General features: G+C 33.5%; 3 protein-coding genes and 1 pseudogene across 3 annotated transcripts; all 4 read left to right on the top strand.

The window, feature by feature from the left end:
- Positions 1-413: 413 nt before the first annotated feature.
- On the top strand, positions 414-4658 carry LOC145592664 (uncharacterized). Its single transcript, XM_081649172.1, has 7 exons — positions 414-787; positions 904-1050; positions 1203-1301; positions 2611-2802; positions 2933-3052; positions 3911-3982; positions 4217-4658. Exons 1-7 carry the CDS (start codon positions 488-490, stop codon positions 4439-4441), a joined length of 1155 nt encoding a protein of 384 aa, XP_081505298.1. The 5' UTR covers positions 414-487; the 3' UTR covers positions 4442-4658.
- A 2352-nt stretch (positions 4659-7010) lies between these two features.
- On the top strand, positions 7011-10081 carry LOC145592663 (gibberellin 2-beta-dioxygenase 2-like). The gene is made up of 2 exons (XM_081649171.1): positions 7011-7996; positions 9361-10081. The coding sequence occupies exons 1-2, from the start codon at positions 7112-7114 to the stop codon at positions 9757-9759; spliced, it is 1284 nt and encodes a 427-aa protein (XP_081505297.1). The 5' UTR covers positions 7011-7111; the 3' UTR covers positions 9760-10081.
- A 2688-nt stretch (positions 10082-12769) lies between these two features.
- On the top strand, positions 12770-16255 carry LOC145592662 (xylan O-acetyltransferase 1-like). Its single transcript, XM_081649170.1, has 5 exons — positions 12770-13519; positions 13677-13848; positions 14924-15123; positions 15244-15402; positions 15619-16255. Exons 1-5 carry the CDS (start codon positions 12942-12944, stop codon positions 15971-15973), a joined length of 1464 nt encoding a protein of 487 aa, XP_081505296.1. The 5' UTR covers positions 12770-12941; the 3' UTR covers positions 15974-16255.
- An 842-nt stretch (positions 16256-17097) lies between these two features.
- Positions 17098-19584, top strand: LOC145590690 (endoglucanase 14-like; annotated as a pseudogene).
- Positions 19585-19629: the final 45 nt, after the last annotated feature.

Below are 19629 nucleotides of genomic sequence, written 5' to 3'. Positions count from 1 at the left end.
GTGGCAAGCCTCAAAGCAATATGGTTGACTGTTAGAAGTCACTAACAAAGCTTTCTCGTGTGCCTTACCAACAACTTAGAAAATACAAAGATTGCAATCCCTAATTTCTTAGACATTCTATACATTTAAGATTGATACAAGTATGATTATAGAATATACCAATAAAGATTCTACCAAGTGAAGGTATAATAATAATTCCAATAAATTATAGCTTATTTCTTAAAAAAAAAATTATCACAATTCCTTGTAATAGATTTTTTAAAAATGATTAGTCTTCCTCAATTTAGAGAGGTAGATATTCGAACAAACAAGCTGCATTTGTGTTTGACCTCGTTCAACAAAATCTTAATTAAAAAATCGTGTCGTGTCGTGAAGTGCAAAGTCTTTACTTACTCCGCAATGGAAACCAAAAGGGCATCCTTAGGCTCCTACACAACCAAACTAAACAAAAAACCAACAAAGGAGCAAAAGGGGCAGAGGAAAGGACATGTTAATGCTCTCAGTAAGCAGAGGAGGGTTTAATACAAGCAGTCGCAAGCTCTTCCCTTTACTCACCTCTTTCTCTCTCCTCTCTTCTTCTTCTTCTTCTTCCTCCACTTTCTCTCTCATGGCATTCTCACCTTCTAGGGTTTCCACCTTCTCAACTGGTTCCCCCATTAACGCCCAGCTCAAGCGCGTTGGCACCCACAATGGCAGCTTCCATTGCGACGAAGCTCTTGGTTGCTTCATGATTCGTCTTTCTGAAAAATTCTCCGATGCTGAAATTGTTCGAACCCGTGATCCTCAGGTGGGTTTGTATTGATTTTTCTTTAAAACCCCTTTTTGGAATTTTGTTTTATTTTGATTTTTACAAGTTTTTTTTTTTTTTTTTTTTTTTCATTTAATTAATTAATTTTTTTGCAGGTTTTGGAGACATTGGATGCAGTTTTGGATGTAGGAGGAGTGTATGATCCAAGTAATGATAGATATGATCATCATCAAAAGGGTTTTGCAGAGGTATTTGGTCATGGGTTTAATACTAAGCTTAGTAGCGCTGGTCTTGTCTACAAGGTAATTTAAATTTATTTTAATTGTTCTAATCTGAATTTTGTGTAAAAGTGATTTAAAGAATTGGGATTTCTTAATTTCATTTTTATTTTGTCTGAATTGGGTTTTTGAAGAAATATAGTTTTGATTTGATGTTTGTAATTATTAAAATGTAGCATTTTGGGATGGAGATAATTGCAAAGGAATTGAGGCTTGATGAAGGACACCAAGATGTATTTCGGCTGTTTATTGCTGTCTATAGGAACTTTATGGAGGTTTGTACCTTTGCCTTTTATTGAATTTATAGTTTTTACAGGCTCTATTGATCAAATATTGTGGAATTGTTGTTAACTAGTGATGTTTTGATTATGAAATTCCTTTTTGTGGAAGAATTTTGATCGGTAAAGTTCGAGTTGCTTGTAGTGGAACTAATTTATTATTTTTTGTAAATTTTTTTTTTTCTACATTAGATGAATGAAGTTTTCATGTTGGTTATTGGTCATCTATTTGGTTGAGATGTTGGAAATAAGTGTGAATACTTTATACATCTATATTGATTATGCGCATTGATAGGTGATTACTCTTGCAACAAATTATAACTATTGCTGTGTAATACTCCAATTAGTGTACTAAGTATTTGTGATAATGTTCTTTAGGATTCTTCATTAGAGTTCATTGTCTTCAAGTATTGTATTTGCATAGTACTTTTATTGTGTGTGTGTGTGTAACAAGTGCCAACTCTGCTAAGCTATACTGTTGTTAGTACAATGCATTCTATTTTGGTTCAAATCTAGACGAGGGAATTATGTTGCCACAGGGCTTGGATGTTTTGGAGGGGGAAGCTCTGAATTAAGTTATTCACACAGTGAAGGAATTCTAGGAGGATGATCCTTGTTTATCAAACCTCTTTCTCTTTCATGAGCATTTGTAAGATTCAGGGCTGACTCTGAGATTTTTAGTTGTGGTAACTTGCTTTTGATCCTATAATTTTATTAGCTCAAGAGTGTATTTGAATTGGAATACGTTGGACAGAAGCAAAAGGTTTTTTTGTTCTTTCTTTTTTTGGAGGGGGGTTGTGAAAGAGGAGGATTGGGGGGGGGGGGGGGTTAACTTGCTTGAAGACTTTGAGATTGCATGTTGATTAATGTATGATGGGCTGAAGGGAAGGGAGGGAAGAGGTGGGTTTTTCTTTTTTGGGAGGAGGGGTGGGGGTTGGGGAGGGGGGATAATTTTTTAGTTTCAATCCTTCTATCATTTGGAAAAATTAATCTCATTCAAGAGGTAAAGAAGATGAACTTTTTTTTAAGGATAATGATATGTAGCCCTTAGGGCTATGTATAAGCATTAGATATACTTCTTAAAATGGAATTAAGTTGGGAATTCATGACAAAATCACGCGCAGATCGGTGTAATTAATGTTAATTTATCTTCAATATTTCCTTATTTAGCTTCTTAGGGCTATGTTTATCATTTTCCTTTTTTTAATCTCCCTCTCTATATTAACATCCAAACATAGGAAAATTGATGCCTTTGACAAGCTGAGATTATATTGACCCATTTTATAAATACTGATTGTTGATGCAGGCTATTGATGCAATTGATAATGGAATTAATCAGTACGACACTGACCAGCCGCCAAGATATGTCAACAACACTCATTTGTCTTCGAGAGTTGGAAAACTGAATTTGGATTGGACAGATCCTGATCAATCATCCGAGAACGAAAACAAAGCCTTTGAGAGAGCAATGAATCTAGCTGGTGGCGAGTTTTTGGATGTGAGATTCTTGAATTGTAATTTACCCTTTTAATGCTTAGTGATTGCTGCTTGTCCTTTTTGAAATATCGGAATTTGAGCTGTCACATGTTTCTAGTCTGCTTTGACATTGAACATCTCTTGGCTCTCAGAACCTCCGATTTCTTGCAAAATCATGGTTGCCAGCTCGATCCATTGTTGTGGAGTGTCTATCAGCAAGAAAAGATGTTGACCCTAGCGGAGAGATAATGGTCTTGGATAGATTTTGTCCGGTAAGTAGTTCTACAAATCTTTATTTCCATTATCTATTACTTGCAAATAATCTGAATATCGTCGTTATGTTGCATTGATTCACAATTATGTCGTTGGTCTGGATCAACAAATAATACTCATAACTACTTCAACATGATTTCTTTACAACATTTTGTTTGTGCAGTTTCCCTTTTCTTTTCTTTTTTATTTTTATGTGTGTGTGTGTGTGTGTGTGTGTGTGTGTAGAGTGTAGACTATGGAGGATGTGTTTGAAATTTATCATCATATCATTGTACATTTGGAAAGTTTTTGAGATTATTCATTTAGATTCAACTTGATCATTAAGATCTGACCTTATGCATATTTATTCTTTAATTAACTCATATAGAAGTAAGTCCATCACCCTGTGTTGCACAATATGTATGGGAGTTAGAATCCTTGGAAAGGAAATAGTGAGTAGGCTCCACTTCCCACTTTAAGTGCTCATCAAATTTAACCCTGACCATTGTGATTAAAGATAATCACTACCATGTATCATGTTTTTTCCTTGAGAGTTTTGACTTTTAAGGGCACCTGATATATTTGTTTACTTGGATGTTGGAATCAATAATACTAAAACAGAGTTGGATTTGTTTAATCTCTCGTTCAATTCAAGTTCCTGTTGAATTTAACGGTGGGAGTTGCTCAATTTTATGTGAAACTATCACTGTCAAATGGATATCTGTTGGTCTTGATTGATATTTGTTGGTCTTGATTGGGAGTTGCATGAGTTCATGATAAACTAAAAACGCTTTTATGAAGCAGTCTTATCTTGAGCAGGAAAGTTTAGTTACATAAAACTTGGAATTTCCGTCTGATGTGATGTGTTTTTCTTGCAGTGGAAACTCCATCTATTTGAGCTTGAGCAGGAAATGAAGATTGATCCTCCCATCAAATATGTTCTTTACCAGGTATGGCAGAGTTATTATCTTCTTAAGAAAGTTATTAAAAATTGTTCTAGTCTGTCCTTTGACTTGACCGCTGAACATTGCTTGATAATAATATTGACATTGGTCTATATGAAACCACCTCTTTGGAACATCAAATTTTGTTGATGAAAATTGCTTTTCAAGTGTAAGTCAGGGTGATTTTAAAACAAATTCAAACTTATTTTTTTTTTTGGTAATATCATTACTTTTTGGTAGGATGACCGAAGCAAACACTGGAGAATCCAGGCAGTGGCAGTAGCCCCTGATAGATTTGAGAGCAGGAAGGCTCTTCCAGAATTATGGAGAGGTTTGAGGGATGATGATTTATCCAAGGGATGTGGCATCCCTGGAGGTGTTTTTGTGCATATGAGCGGTTTTATTGGTGGACATACAACCTATGAGGGTGCTCTTGCCATGGCAAAAGCAGCTTTGAAGTTGTGAGCTTGCAGACGTTTGTTTGCTACTAGATAAGGCAGATAATGATTTGAGAGTTAACAAATTTTTACTATTTTAGCTCATGAGACCAATTTTTAAGTCCCCATCATGAGTTTGGGTTTAATTATATACTTGCAGTTTTGAATCTTGATACTGTTCCGAATTATGTGACAAAGGGTAAAACTGTTATACTGTTAGTAGCGAAAAAAACTATTTTTCAAAATTGTCTTCGAAGTTGTTTAGTGCATTGTGTTTTTTTTTTTTTTTTTTTTAATTTATTTTTTTTAATCTTCAAATTAGGATACTACTCCGTATCATCCAAGGGTGAAGCTTAATGTGTCTCTGACTGTTGTACACGCTTCATGTATTTCGAGTGGAAGAGTGGCTGCATGTAGGTTGATTTTGGGCTCTTTTTTTTTTTTTCGTAGCTGTTGTGAACTATATTGGGCTGTATCTTTTACTTCCGAGGTTTTTTATCCACACCAATCTTGCTATGTGGATTGGACCTACATATTGCACAGTAAGTAGTAAAGACTGTCAAAGATCAACCCGATCCAAGAATGACCTGACCAAACTTGAAGTGATCTAATAGACCCAATTTAGAATTCGATCTGCAATTCTGCATATATGCAGTGATCTAGCATGTCTCAAATTTGATTAGGCCCAACTTGACTAAAACTGATCACATACCCGATTTTGTGACCAATAGAGCACTCAAGGCTCAAGCTATCATAGCCTCATTATTGGAGTTTTTGCCGCTCCCAGCTCCCTGCCCCCGGGCGTTTGTATGACATTCCTCCGGGTGAACATAGAGGTTAAACAAAACAGTTTTAAGATCATTTCATGAAACATAGGAGATAGCAGAGGACAATGAATGAATCACTGAAAATAAAAAAAAAGGCAGAGAAACAAATGAATTACTCTGTATGTACCAAGGTTGCAGCAGATGCAGTGGCAGGTGGGGATGTTGGTGTTGGCAGCACATGCTTGTCGATGTTCGCATCAGCCAAGCCACAGAAAATTCCCCCGTAACCTAAGGTGCCTAACTCTTGCTTTTCACCGTTTTTATTTTTCAATATTACTCTTCCTTGTTCCTACCAAACTTAATTTTTTTTTTGTAACTATTATTAGTTGAATAACTTCCAAATATTATGAAATTTTGAATCCACATTTTTAAAAATTCCGTATGTAGTCGATTGTAGAGTAACCTTTTTGAAAATCATATACTTGTTACTCCGTAGTATTTAATTGCTTGTTAACATCTCTAACGATTGTATTCAGCAAAACTTTTATTAAAAAGTCGCATAATCTTACTCTAATTGTGTCTTAAACAAGTACTTATGGCAAATAGTTTGACATAGTTGTTGGCATAACCCTACTATAAGTGCAAATTTGTGGGTGTCAAATGTGCTGGTACAGTGATACACATCACACACGACCCTTCTTTTCCTCCATTTCCTGAAACACTGTGTTCTGTTTCCCATATTAATATACTAATCAATTAATAATGCTTATTCTGTTATACATATAAGAAGTACAGTACTTCTTATTTATTTATTTATTTGTTATTTATTAAATAAAGAATTAACCCACAAAAGTGATTTCGTTGTTCGCAAAATCTCAGTTAAAGTAGTTGCATGCTATTCCCTTTAGGCTTTATTGAACTCCTAAACACTTTTTATTGAATAACCTTTTATTTGTAATCACTTGATCACCTCCTCTTGTGTGAAGAATGTATGTTTTTGTGTATGGGTTTATTTCTGAAAGGATTAATTATATTTTTATTATGTAATTTTATGTCATCATTTATACAAGTATTTGATTTCCAAGTGACACTGACACCTACCTATCTTTAAGCAGAAATTTCACAATTAACTAATTCTATACGCTAAGCCTATAATAATACATCCGCTCCATTAGTATGAGCATAATACTTATCATTTCTTGTCTAATATCTCATGCAAATCACGCAATTAAGTACAACAAGTCAACAACTCAACGACCTAAGGTTATTTTAACAATAAAAAATGGTACTAATCAAAATTTCTTTAATTTATAAATACAAATAAAGATTATTACGAGTAGTATTAATTAGGTAGGTCTTTTCTAGCTATCACATTTGTTTCAAAAAGTGTGTTAAAAATAATTAAAGTTTAAACTCACTTGGTAAGGTTTTAAGGTTTGAGATTCAAGTCTTGTCAAGTTAGAATGTTTGGGAGTAATGAATTCCTACGTTTTTAATCTTAAATACTGAATCACAAAATTATACTTCGTAAGTGTTAAGAGGTTTAAGTTCTGCTTATCATTTAAAAAAGTTCGTGCGTGTTGATATATATGGTAGTAGCCAAATACATTGACTATCATTGTATGTAGGGTGTGCATGCATAGATAATTATAATTATCACCTCAAATGACATCATTCATTGCATTATCTATAATCCTTTAATTATTTTATGATGAGATAGGTATTTTATATTATTTTATTTTATGCAATGTATTCCACGTAAGTAACAAGTGCAACTAGTATAAACACCCTAATTTGACTTGAATACTTTGATACCATAACCACCATTATTTTCTACCTCTATACCAATTAAAAACATCCTCCTACATTATTATTCATAGGTTTCATACTCCATAATATTGTACGTTATTATCATAATTCATCAATCAAAAATGGCAAGCTCATCTTCTACTCAACAAAACCCACGTCATCATCTCCTCAACCAACTTTACGGCGGCGGCGGCGGCCCCACACCCACTTCAGCTCCACCACCAACACCCTCAACCCAACCACCTTCTCTCTCCTCCACATCATCAGACTCCGCCGCAGCTGACACCCTCTCTCGCCTTCTCCACCGCCTCCCTCCTAACCTCTCTCTCCCTACTCGTCTCTCTCCACGTGGCACTGCCAAGTCATCATCATCACTTCAACAACAACAACCACCTCTCCCTACACTTTCTCTCTCTTCCACATCACTTAGTAGTCATATTTCGTTTGAACTCGGCTACTTCCAACTCACCCACCACTCCATCACCCCTCAACTCGCGGAGTCCGCTGAGTCGGACTCCCGCTCACTCTTCGAGCTACCTCTCGATGTTAAACTTGGCTCCGTCCCTACTGACTGGCCTCTCGGCTTCAACAACGATAACGACGACGATGACGACGATGATCATAAAACGGGGTCGTTTTGCTTGGATGGAGAATGCTCTAGTACTAATAATAAATTGAGTTTAGGAAGTTTGAGAGAGTTGACCCGTGAGTTGGAGAAGGTAGGGTTGGAGGTGGTGGAGAAGGTAGCGAGTGCAGTTGGGCTTCAGAACCCTTTTAGAGGTGGTGAGGAGGTGGGCCAAAAGCCCAAGCCCAAGCAATATAGTACGTTGATGTGGGTATCATCAACAAGATCGGACGGTGAGAAAGGGAGGGAGGTGTACCCGTATGTGGTGGGGTTGCAGTACCAGATTAGAGCGAGGAAGTTGGATTTGTTGTCGGATTCTGGTTCGGTCATTGTGGAGCCGATGGTTGGCTCTGTATTGGTTACACTTGGTGACATTGCTCAGGTACATACGTCACAATATCTTATTTAATTATTATAATTGTTAATTAATTAATGTATGTCATTTTCATTTTTATTGAACTATTGTTCTAATTCCACTTTTGCCAACTATGAATCCATGATTTTATGAATTGGTTATAATTACAAGTGTAATAATATGGTTATGAGACTTATGACTAGCATTTTACAGTATTATTAATGGTTGAAATAGTGGGATACAGATTATTTCAGGCTTTATTATTGTAGTTGTTGTTAATTACATTAATTCACACTCGTATTTGTTAATAAGAACAAGGTAGTAACGTTATTGGATGGGTTTGTTATATGATTTAATTTACGGTTATGATATCTGTTGCCTTAAGAGCCAACTATGAGTATTTACTAAAACCATGATATATACTGTATTAATGAAGTACATCAATATATGACAAAATCATGTGTTAATTGATATTCTTAAGGTTTGATTCGTAATTTTGATACACCAATTTGTTTATTTTAACTGGCTACATATGTGCATAGGGTCTTAATGTCATATAAATCATTTTTTACTCGAGTCAATGTCTGGTCAGAAACTAGCAGTACATTGTGTATATATGTTCATGACTTTCAGACTAGCAGTAGTGACAATTTATAAAGAAAAACACACTTGTAGTACTAGCAAGTACTTGGAGATCAATTGGGTTTCATTACTATGGATATTGACATAAGAACGAGTTTTGAAGTTTAGAACGACTAGTGTAATTTTTGGTAATGTTTCTATTCTAAACTACTCTATTGATTAGCCATAAAACTATCAGCATGAGCTCTAAATTGGCCTTGTGTGAATGTAATATGGCGGCGGAGTATGAATAATAGGATACCTGAGGTATGAGAGCAAGTCCTTATGGTATATTGTTATGCATGTAAGTGATAAAAAATAACTAGATACATACCTCCTCGGTTTTTTTTACAGGTGTAACACTTCTCTAAAATAGAAATATCACAATAATTGCAAGCAAGACACTATAAAAGAGAGGTTTTTATGGTGAAAACTGTACTATTACCTTTGTTTAAAGCTCCTAACTCACTAGATTATACTCTTAACAACCTCTTAACCCCATTTAAAGTATATTATATCATATGTGGTCCACTTTTCTTAAATACCGTGATAAAGTGTGTTGCAATTATAAACAAATGGAAGACTTGAAGTTCTTTTTTTTTTGAATAATAACTGGATATACACTTAAGCTCCCTCCTATCTATTTGAATGCATTGATGAAATTTCCATGTAATTAGTCAAATAATAAGTCAGGCTACCACAAAAAAATATCTAGATATAGTAATATGCAAGTGTTGAATGAAGCAACCTAATATTTATAGAATTGACAGGTTTGGAGCAATGGAAAGCTAAAGAAAGTGAGAGGAAGGCCGGCTCCGGTTTTGGATGATGCAAACTCAAGCTTATCAATGACAGTGCTACTCACCCTTCCTCTTGAGAGCACTGTCTCACCCTTTTTGAACACCCTTAACAAGTCCATGGACCACAACAACCGCGAAAAGGAAACATTGGAACCACAAGATCAAGATAATAACAAAGGTGACAACAATGATAATGATCTTCAAAGCATTGAGCCTAGTATTATTAGTACCAATGATGGTAATATCGATGATGGTAAAGAGGATGGAAGGGTTTTTAACTCGTTTTCTTTCGAGGATTATGCTTGGAGAGTTTACCATGAACGACTTCACTTTAAAGATCCTCTTGATAGATATCGTGTTATTGATTGATTCAACCTACATTGTCGGATTTGCTTTGCATTTTTTTTAATTAGACTATTCGGATTGTTTTGTTCTTTTGATGGAAATAGGTACGGTACTAGAGGAAGGTATTGAACTGTTTTTATTTGGGAAAATTGGTTGTTTGATGATTCTATATGGTACTACTTGTTCCAATATGAGATGAGTTTGAAGTTTAAGCATTTAGAAGCTGTTTTTTTTTTTTGGTAATATAAACCAACTAGCAGATATTGTATTGATATTAGCTATTGTGTAATTTGTGCTTATATATGTTTGTGTTTGGCTTGTATATGAACTTCTTATTCATACAAAGTTTTCTTTTTTTTTTTTTTATTTATTTATTTATTTTTTATTTATTTTAAAAAAAAATAAAAAATTCCTTTTTTGCTTTTCAACATTTGATCAAATTGATAGCTATAAAGCTTCTAAAATGCTACAAAGTAAAAGTTTATAACATTGTTTCTTTATTTATAGAGTAATATAGTTACAAACTACTGCGTGTACATTACTAACAAATACCTTTATTTATTTTTTTGATGAGAATAATACCTACTTATAAACACTTGTTGTTGTCAAAAGCATTGTCGCCAAACTTTTCTAAAGGAAAAACATGTCTGAATCTATGAAACTGAGTAATTCTAGCGATATAAGAAAAAATAAGTTACAATTATGAAATGGTTAGTATAGTTTAGTCTCCAACTAAAATACTTGCATTTATTGATAATTCCTAATCATGGTTAATAAATTCATTTATAGGTGAAAAGAATGGATGGTATGTTTTATTCATTTTTTTTTCACTTTCTCAATTTATTTGAACTTTTTTTTTTAGCACATAATCTTATTGAGCTAAAACTTGTAAGAACTTATTTTGATTGTAGTTGAAGTTTTGTAGCCTTTATTAACCTTTATCTAAATGTATTATTTTTCTTGAACTTATCAACCCCAATTGATTTTATATATTTTAAAATAAGTGAATAATTTAAGGCAAATTATATAAGGCTTATAATGTATGTTACCCTTAATTTGGAAAATGATGTTTCATATATGTCAATTTTAATGAACTATTTTCCCTATCAAAACTCCCATTAAGTAATTCAACCATGTAATTAATCCTAGGAATCCAATAATAGTTAATGACTTAATTTCTTCATTTACCTAAATCTAGCAACCACTAATCTAGTGATTGATTTAACATACAACTAACTATATTCTCTTTATATATAATGGAATTTCAATGTACAAATAATTTGCTTGCCTTGGAATAAAAGAGATGCAATACTCATCCTTAAAAAATTGAGAGTGAACCAAGTATATGAGGGAGTAAACAATAAAGTAGGCAAATGGTCGAAGTATAAGAAGAAGACATTTGTTGGTGTACTACTAGACTACGCATAGTTTTGATAAAGGTGTGGGGTTTTAACTTAGTTTCTACTTTTCTCAAATAGAAAGCTACTCATTATTAATTAGTATTAAACTTAAGTTTGGTTAATTAGTTCCTCAACCTAATCATTTCTCAAAGCTTCAAGTAGTGTTTTTGACTAATGATGCCTCAACTAGCAATTAATAACGTTGTTTGATCTAATTAGTCTCTTTAGAATGTACTCTTTACTACTTATGGTATAAGTTGCTAGCTACTTGTGTACACTCTAAGCATAATGTTGTAGTGGTAGAAGACAAGTACAATGTACAAGTAACCAAGTAGTACTTGGTAGGAGTTCTATATTATACCTTTAAGAAGGTTGATCTATACTAATGATGGTTTTTGGGATGACGATTTTCCATACCATCAAGAACTTCCCTTAAGTCTTAAGAGTTATTAATCCACTAGAATATATATATCTCTTAAATATCATGACGATAAAAGATCAGACATAATGTACAGGTATCCACAACTTATGCTTTGTAATTATTTCTACCTCTTGATATTTCTTTTCATTGGTAAAATAACATTATCATTGCAATATATTTCAAGTACTTTGTGCTTTGTAATTCTTACTTTCCTTGTTTCCTACTAGTAGAAATTAACACACATGTACTCTTACTATATAATTAGATGACACTTGCCGAAAATTTTGACAACTCATTGATCTCATTACAGACACGAAAGATGAGATGCATTCAGGGTTTTAGTTCTTAATGCCCATGCATACAATAAAATCAGTAAGAAGGATGATTTTAATATGAGCATTTCATCCACTTCTATGTTGGCTCTAACTTTGACATATATAATTAAACAGACATTTAATGAATTACTTTAACTTAATTAATGATCTATCAACATATCCCTTAAAAAAATGATCTATAAACATAACTTGAGTCATTTTCAAATAAAGGGGAAAAAAAAAATTCCTAACATTATTTTATCTTGGAAATAAGGGTACTTTTTTTTTTTTTTTTTTTTGTATTTTTATTTTTACACATGAAGGAGGAAGGGTGATTTTCTTTATCAACTTGGTGGCTCACAAATTTTTTAGAAATTTAAAACTTTATTATTGATCATAAAAAATGCTCATACTCACATATTTTATTGCCTTGAATAAAATTTAGAACAGTAATGTTTCCTAAACCATAAGGCCATCCAAGAAAACAAAATTACAATTCAAGGCCCACAGTATTGTCTTGTGCCATGCTTCACTTGTCATACCAAGCTAGGCTCCTAATTTATTAAGGCCCACAATCTTTACTCTTCATTACCTCATAATCTTTTAACCACAAATTTCAATATTTATAAAAATTTTAATTTTAAATTTCTATCACCCTTTTAAATTATTTTCATAACAAACCAAACTTATTTAATTCTCATAATTTGGTGAAAAGAATTTCATAGAAAATGACCATAATGCTGTCAAAGATGAAGCTTCAAACAAACACAATTGTCCCCCTTTTTATTTTTATAATTTAATTTATTAAACTATTTATAATTAAATATATATTTTTGAGTTAGTGCAAAGTAGTTAAGCAATGGAGTAGAAATAAGCATTGAGAAAGACTACTCTCCCAATAGTTGGTTCCTTTAAGACAAACCCTTCTCACCAAACAAAACCCTTAAACAAATTTTTACAAAATCTTCATCATAAAATCATAAATGATGCTCTGTTTTTCCCCTGTTTCTTTATATTTCCTCTGTTTTCCTCTGTTTTTTTCAACCCACCATTTCTTCTCTTTTCAATCCCATGCGTCGAAAATCATCACTCCTTCTCTCCTCTGACAATCCAATGAAGCAGAAGAAGAATAACAACCTCTCTGTTTTCGTCGTCGTGTTTTCGATACTTCTTTTCGGGTTTTTCATGTACAATGAGGATGTCAAATCGATTGCAGAATTCCCATTTTCTAAGCAAAAAGTTCAAGAAATGCAAGAAAACAAACCAATTGACATAAACCCAGTTCGAATCATGGAAAACCCAGAAATTTCAGCTAAACTTGGGGCCAGAACAGAGCAAGAAACAGGGGAAGTGAATTCTGAGGATAATGATGATGTAAAAAAGACAATTTTAGAGAAAGAAAGTAGTAAGGAAGAGAGAGAAAGTGAAATTGTAGTTGAAGAAGAAGAAGATGATGAAGAGATTGAATTACCTCCTAAAGAATGTGATTTATTTACAGGACAATGGGTTTTTGATAATGTTACACATCCGTTATATAAGGAACATGAATGCGAATTTCTCACTGAACAAGTTACTTGTATGAGAAATGGAAGAAAAGATTCGACTTACCAAAATTGGAGATGGCAACCTAAAGATTGCAATTTGCCAAAGTAAGAATTAATTTTCTTAATTACTCAAATAATTATATGATTTTTGTATTGTTTTTGGTATGTTTATATTATAATGATATGAATATGGCATGTTTGTATTTAAATAATTAAATTTATGATCATTAATTGAATTTTTATGGTTGGTGGATTGTGACAGATTCAAGCCAAAATTATTGCTAGAGAAGCTAAGAAATAAAAGATTGATGTTTGTGGGTGACTCATTAAATAGAAATCAATGGGAATCAATGGTGTGTTTTGTTCAATCTGCTGTTCCTTCTAGTAGGAAGAGTTTGGTCAAGACTGGTTCGTTTAACATCTTCAGGGTCGAGGTTTGTCTCTTAATTCCCCTTGTTCGATTTATTGTCACGTCGATAGTGTTATTTGAATGACTAGTGATGCGTGACTAAGGCAGTATAAATGAGTCATTATCATGTAGAATAATCTCTAGTAGGTGGTCTCAAAATATTATAATAAAACAACTAATCAAATTATGTTCACGAATTTTTGTTTTTATGGTTAGTTGGCTATTAATAATGAAAGATAACAGTATGTATCATTATTAAGGCAATAGAATAAAATTATTGAGAATTCTGTTTGATTAATTTGATTAGTGTTAAGTATTACTGTTAAATGTAATGATGTAAATTAGCAAAATTAGGGATCCAAAGATCATAATTGGAACAACTTTTAAACAAAGTATTAAAAAAGAATTGGTTAAATTACTTTTAAAAGTTTATATTCCAATCAATTGTAATCAACATTTCTTTTCAAACCAAAACCAACACTTTTTTTTTTTTACATATTTTTTCTTTAACATATTGGCCTTGTTTGGCAAATGGCTGTTGGCGGTTGGCTGTTGGCTGGTTCACTTGGCTTGTTTGACCAGCTGGAATGTTTGGCTGTTTATAATGGCTTTTGAAATTGGCTGTTTAAGCTGGCTGTTTATAAAAGTGTTTGGTAAATTAATTGTTGGTTGTTAGCTGTTTATTAGATAATTTGTGGGCCAACAAGCCAAAAGCCAACAAAAAAGCTACTCAAAGCAGCTTTTTCATTTTGGCTTAAAAGCCAGCTTTTTCGCTGACTAAAAAGCCAATTACCAAACACATTTTTTGGCTGTTTGACCACCTAAGAAAGCCAAAAGCCAAAAGCCAACCAAAAAGCCATTAAAAAGCCAATTACCAAACATGGCCATTGTAAGAATTTGGTCACCCACTATGAATAAAAGTGCACTTTTGTGGGCCATATGATATGAATATATGATGAAATAATGTATGTAAACCATAGTCTTAAATCATTTTGGTTGAGGATGTGTATATTCCAGTTAATGTACAACTTTGCTTGAAATTTAAGATTAGAATTTTTATTTTATTTTATTTGTAATATTTGTTAGTGGGTGTAATGCAGGACTACAATGCTACGGTAGAATTCTATTGGGCACCATTCTTAGTAGAATCAAATTCTGATGATCCAAAAATGCACAGCATTTTAGACAGAATCATCATGCCTAAATCAATCAAAAAACACGGTGTAAATTGGAAGGATGCAGATTATCTAATCTTCAACACATACATTTGGTGGATGAACACTTTTAACATGAAAGTTTTGTAAGTAATTATTTAGTATTGGTTGATAAAATTTAAATGTTAAGATTGATTGATTAGTACTGTATTAAGTTAAGGTTTGAATTATTAGTAATGATGGTGGTTTGGTGATTAATCGAGCAGGCGAGGATCGTTCGATGAAGGGGCAACCGAGTACGATGAGGTTGAGAGGCCGGTGGCTTATGCAAAGGTGTTGAAGACATGGTCTAAGTGGGTCGATAAAAACATTGATCCTAATCGTACAACGGTTTTCTTCATGAGCATGTCTCCTCTTCATATCAAGTAAATTTCTATCTTATTCTGTTTAATCTGTTATACACAAACTAATTAATTAGTATTTGTATAGTGAAGTATGTGTTTTGTGTTTGATTTATATTCGTGTGCACAATTCATACGTACATAGGATCATATTCTTATGTGTATAGTGGTAACTTGGACTAATTGATAAGATGACTTAATTACAGATTTTTAACGAGTATGTATCATTTTTTCTTGTAGGAGTTTGGATTGGGACAACCCTGATGGTATAAAATGTGCCCTAGAGACGACACCAATCTTGAACACGTCGATGCCAATAAACGTAGGCACGGACAAGAGACTATTTAGGATTGCACACAACATAACACAGTCGATGAAGAGGGTTCCGGTGAGCTTTCTCAACATAACGTCTTTGTCGGAGTATCGGAAAGAAGCACACACATCGGTACATACCATTAAGCAAGGGAAATTGTTAACACCAGAACAACAAGCAGACCCGGAAACGTTTGCTGATTGCATTCACTGGTGCCTCCCTGGTCTTCCTGATACATGGAATGAGTTTCTTTACACTAGAATTATTTCTAGCCACACGTGACCTCTTATTTTACACGTGACATGACCCTTTATATAGTATAGTTTTTTTTTTTTTTTTTTTTTTTTTTTTTTTTTTTAAAGTCCAATTTTTGTGAGTCGTCGATTATTGGAAATTGATGTCTAGGATTGCAACATTGCTGCACTCCAATGGTGTAGAAAGGGAAAAAAATGTTTAAATTTTTTTTTTTTATTTGTTATTAAGATTAGGGCGAAAATCGCCTGCATGCAAAGAAAGAAATTTGAGAATGTAACATATGATTCAATGAAGAAGCAATAAGAAAAAGTGGTTAAGAGAAATGTATAGAGGAGTGTTTGCTCCAAAATCAATGAAATTTCCATGACTGGATTCAGTATGCTCCTAACTTTTTGCATTGTATGTAAAGTATGTAGTACTGTATATATATACACGGAGTACTCTCTTTGTTCCTAAAACTCCAATTTCTTTGACTTTGCACAATATTGTGCATATTTAACCATTATAGGTTTAAACTGTTATAAAAATGTTTAAATATTAAAAATTTACATTAAGACAAATTGAACAAGGTCTTGCATGCTAATTTGTTTTATTTATGCTTGAATGAATCATAAAATACGGTCAAAGTTATTTTATTTTGACCTCGTTATGAATGGTGATGAGTGAGTCTACTATTCCTTAAGAATGGAAAAGTTTGACTAAAATAAATTAGTGTACAATCATTGCATATAATCAAAGCCAAGACTATACTCCCTACCATAAATGGCTTGTAATAATTGTAATCTTTTGGATCACCCTTTATGATCCATATATATATGGTATCGCCGTATCGATCAATTAACCAGGGAAATATATTAATAATTTATTAAATATATCTTTGAAGAAGTAGAAAATTAAATTATGAAGTTATATGATCTTCATTAAGAATATCAAATAATAAGAGCCAAAAATAGTAAGATATAACAAAAATAAAAACTTTACATATATATGCATGCATGAAATCTTTTTGAAGAGGAAAAAAATATCGCACAAAATCAGTGGAGGTACAATTGATCATCACAATAAATATCTATAAGAGTTTTGAGAATGCATTAAATTTTGTAATTCATTTGTATTTCTAACACCAATTTTCTCCTTAGTAATAATTAATAATTGTTAAAAAAATGGCATCAACTAGGAATAAATTCAGCTTATTACCTCTAGTTGTGCTAATGTCTATTCTAGTTAATGGTGTTTTATCTTTAGATTATAAACAAGCTCTAACTAATTCTTTGCTATACTATGAAGCTCAAAGATCAGGCCAATTGCCTGCTCAACAACGTGTTACATGGCGCGGTGACTCGGGTTTGAAGGATGGCCAGGATGCTGGTGTATGTAGTAGTATTGAAACATCTATGCCATCTTTATTCCCTTCTCAATCTTCATTGCATGCATATACATACATTTGACTAAATTTTGTTGCTTCAAAAAATATAAATTGTTTTATTCAGTAGCGGTTCTAAGGTTTATTTAAATTGCAAATGTAGCGTACGTATAGTCATGTTAATATGTTTATCTCTTTATGAAATAATTGATTATTGTATGTGTGGTACATACCCTTAAAAAGTACTGTAAACTTTATTTTTTTGTTTTGTTTACGTCTTTTATTGTTAAATTTGGGTTGAAATATTTATAATTGAATTAACAGGTTGATCTAGTAGGAGGATACTATGATGCAGGAGACAATGTAAAATTTGGACTCCCAATGGCATTTACAGTAACACTACTAGCATGGAGTGTAGTTGAGTTTGGCACCCAACTTGAGGCCCAAAATGAGCTCCAAAATGCATTGGCTGCTGTCAAATGGGGCACTGACTATTTCATCAAGGCACACCCTCAGCCCAACCTCCTCTACGCCGGTGTTGGGGACGGTGACTCTGATCACCAATGTTGGCAGAGGCCTGAGGATATGACCACACCAAGGACGGTCTACAAGATCGAAAAGTCTAGCCCTGGCTCTGACTTGGCTGGTGAAACCTCGGCTGCTCTCGCCGCTGCTTCCATTGCCTTCCAACATGCTGATCCTAAATATTCATCTTTGCTTGTTACTCATGCAAAACAGGTACTATGATACCAAGTACTATATAGCACATATGTACCTAGATTAATCTGATTATATGGCTTGATCAATTTTATATGTAGCGTAAGTTTGTTATAACACAAGGGATATACTGGTACTATACTCCTTTCGTTTCAATTAAAGTGCCATAAATTATGTACATCATCTAAATTTTCTCATTTGTAACTCTTAATGGATCACGTTCGTGTCGTTATTATTATTATTATTATTATTATTATTATTATTATTATTATTATTTTTGGAGGGGTTAGAATATTACAAGAATTTTTTATTTTATTTTATGATAAATAATGGTTTGGATGTGAACAGTTATTTGATTTTGCAAAAAGTCACCAAGGAAAATATTCGGATAGTATTCCATCAGTAGGACAATTCTACTCAAGCACTGGTTTTCAGGTATTAAAGAAATACTTTGTATATATTTACAAAACAAAAATAATAGGAGTGAAATTAACTGAAACAAAATGTTATGCAGGATGAATTATTATGGGCAGCTGCATGGCTACAAAGAGCCACTGGAGATAAAATCTACCAGGACTTCCTTGAGAGCTTTCAGGGTAATGGTGGTACTAGATCCATGTTCTCGTGGGATGACAAATTCGTCGGTGCTCAAATTCTTGTCGCCAAGGTACTTAAATTTACGCGATATAGTTATATTAAGATTATATGCAGTACAATCGTTGTATGTTATACTATGTATATGGTTCCACACGTCCTAGGTACATGACTCGATTGACTTAGAAATATAATGTGACTTGATATCAATTGTGTTATACTTCGTATGCAGCAAATTTTGGAAGGGAAGTTTCCAAGCAGTGGGAATTTGGGGGCAACAAAGATGAAGCAGAGCGATTCTTGTGTAATTGTATACAGAAAGGAAGCAGCAACATTTACAAGACAAGTGGTGGATTATTATGGTTTAATGAATGGGATAATCTCCAATATACAATTTCTGCTTCTTTGGCCATCACAGTTTATGCTGATTATCTCTCTGCCACGGGAAAATCACTAACATGCTCATCTTCCTTGGTTAATCCTCCTGAACTCATTGCTTTTGCTCGATCGCAGGTATGATTCACCTCATAATTTAGACGAGTTTTGATTCCAGATCTTGGGTATCGCCCTCTAAGACTATAACCAACTTACCTTTAAGTCTTTAACCCTTTGTTTCGTGGTTACTAGGTTGACTACATATTAGGAGCCAACCCAAAGAGCACAAGCTACATGGTGGGTTATGGGTCAAACTTCCCACAAAAGGTGCATCATAGAGGTGCCTCAATTGTGTCTATCAAGAAGGATCCAACACCAGTTGGGTGTAAAGACGGGTTCGATTGGTTTCATAAGGATCAGCCTAACCCAAATGTTTTAGTCGGGGCGATTGTAGGTGGTCCGGATAAAAATGATAACTATGGTGATGATAGAAGTGATTTTCAGCAGGCTGAAGCGGCCACTGCTAACTCTGCTGGCCTTGTTGGGGTGCTTGCTAGGATCAGCTGAAATTGTATACGAATAGGAGCTTTTTTAAACCTATGCTCATCGCATGCAACACTTTTAAAGATATTTA

This window comes from Chenopodium album, chromosome 18 (assembly GCF_948465745.1).
Source record: "Chenopodium album chromosome 18, dcCheAlbu1.1, whole genome shotgun sequence".
Lineage (NCBI taxonomy): Eukaryota > Viridiplantae > Streptophyta > Magnoliopsida > Caryophyllales > Amaranthaceae > Chenopodium > Chenopodium album.
The sequence above is the reverse complement of the archived record's forward strand: the minus strand, read 5'-3'. Positions and strand labels throughout refer to the sequence as shown.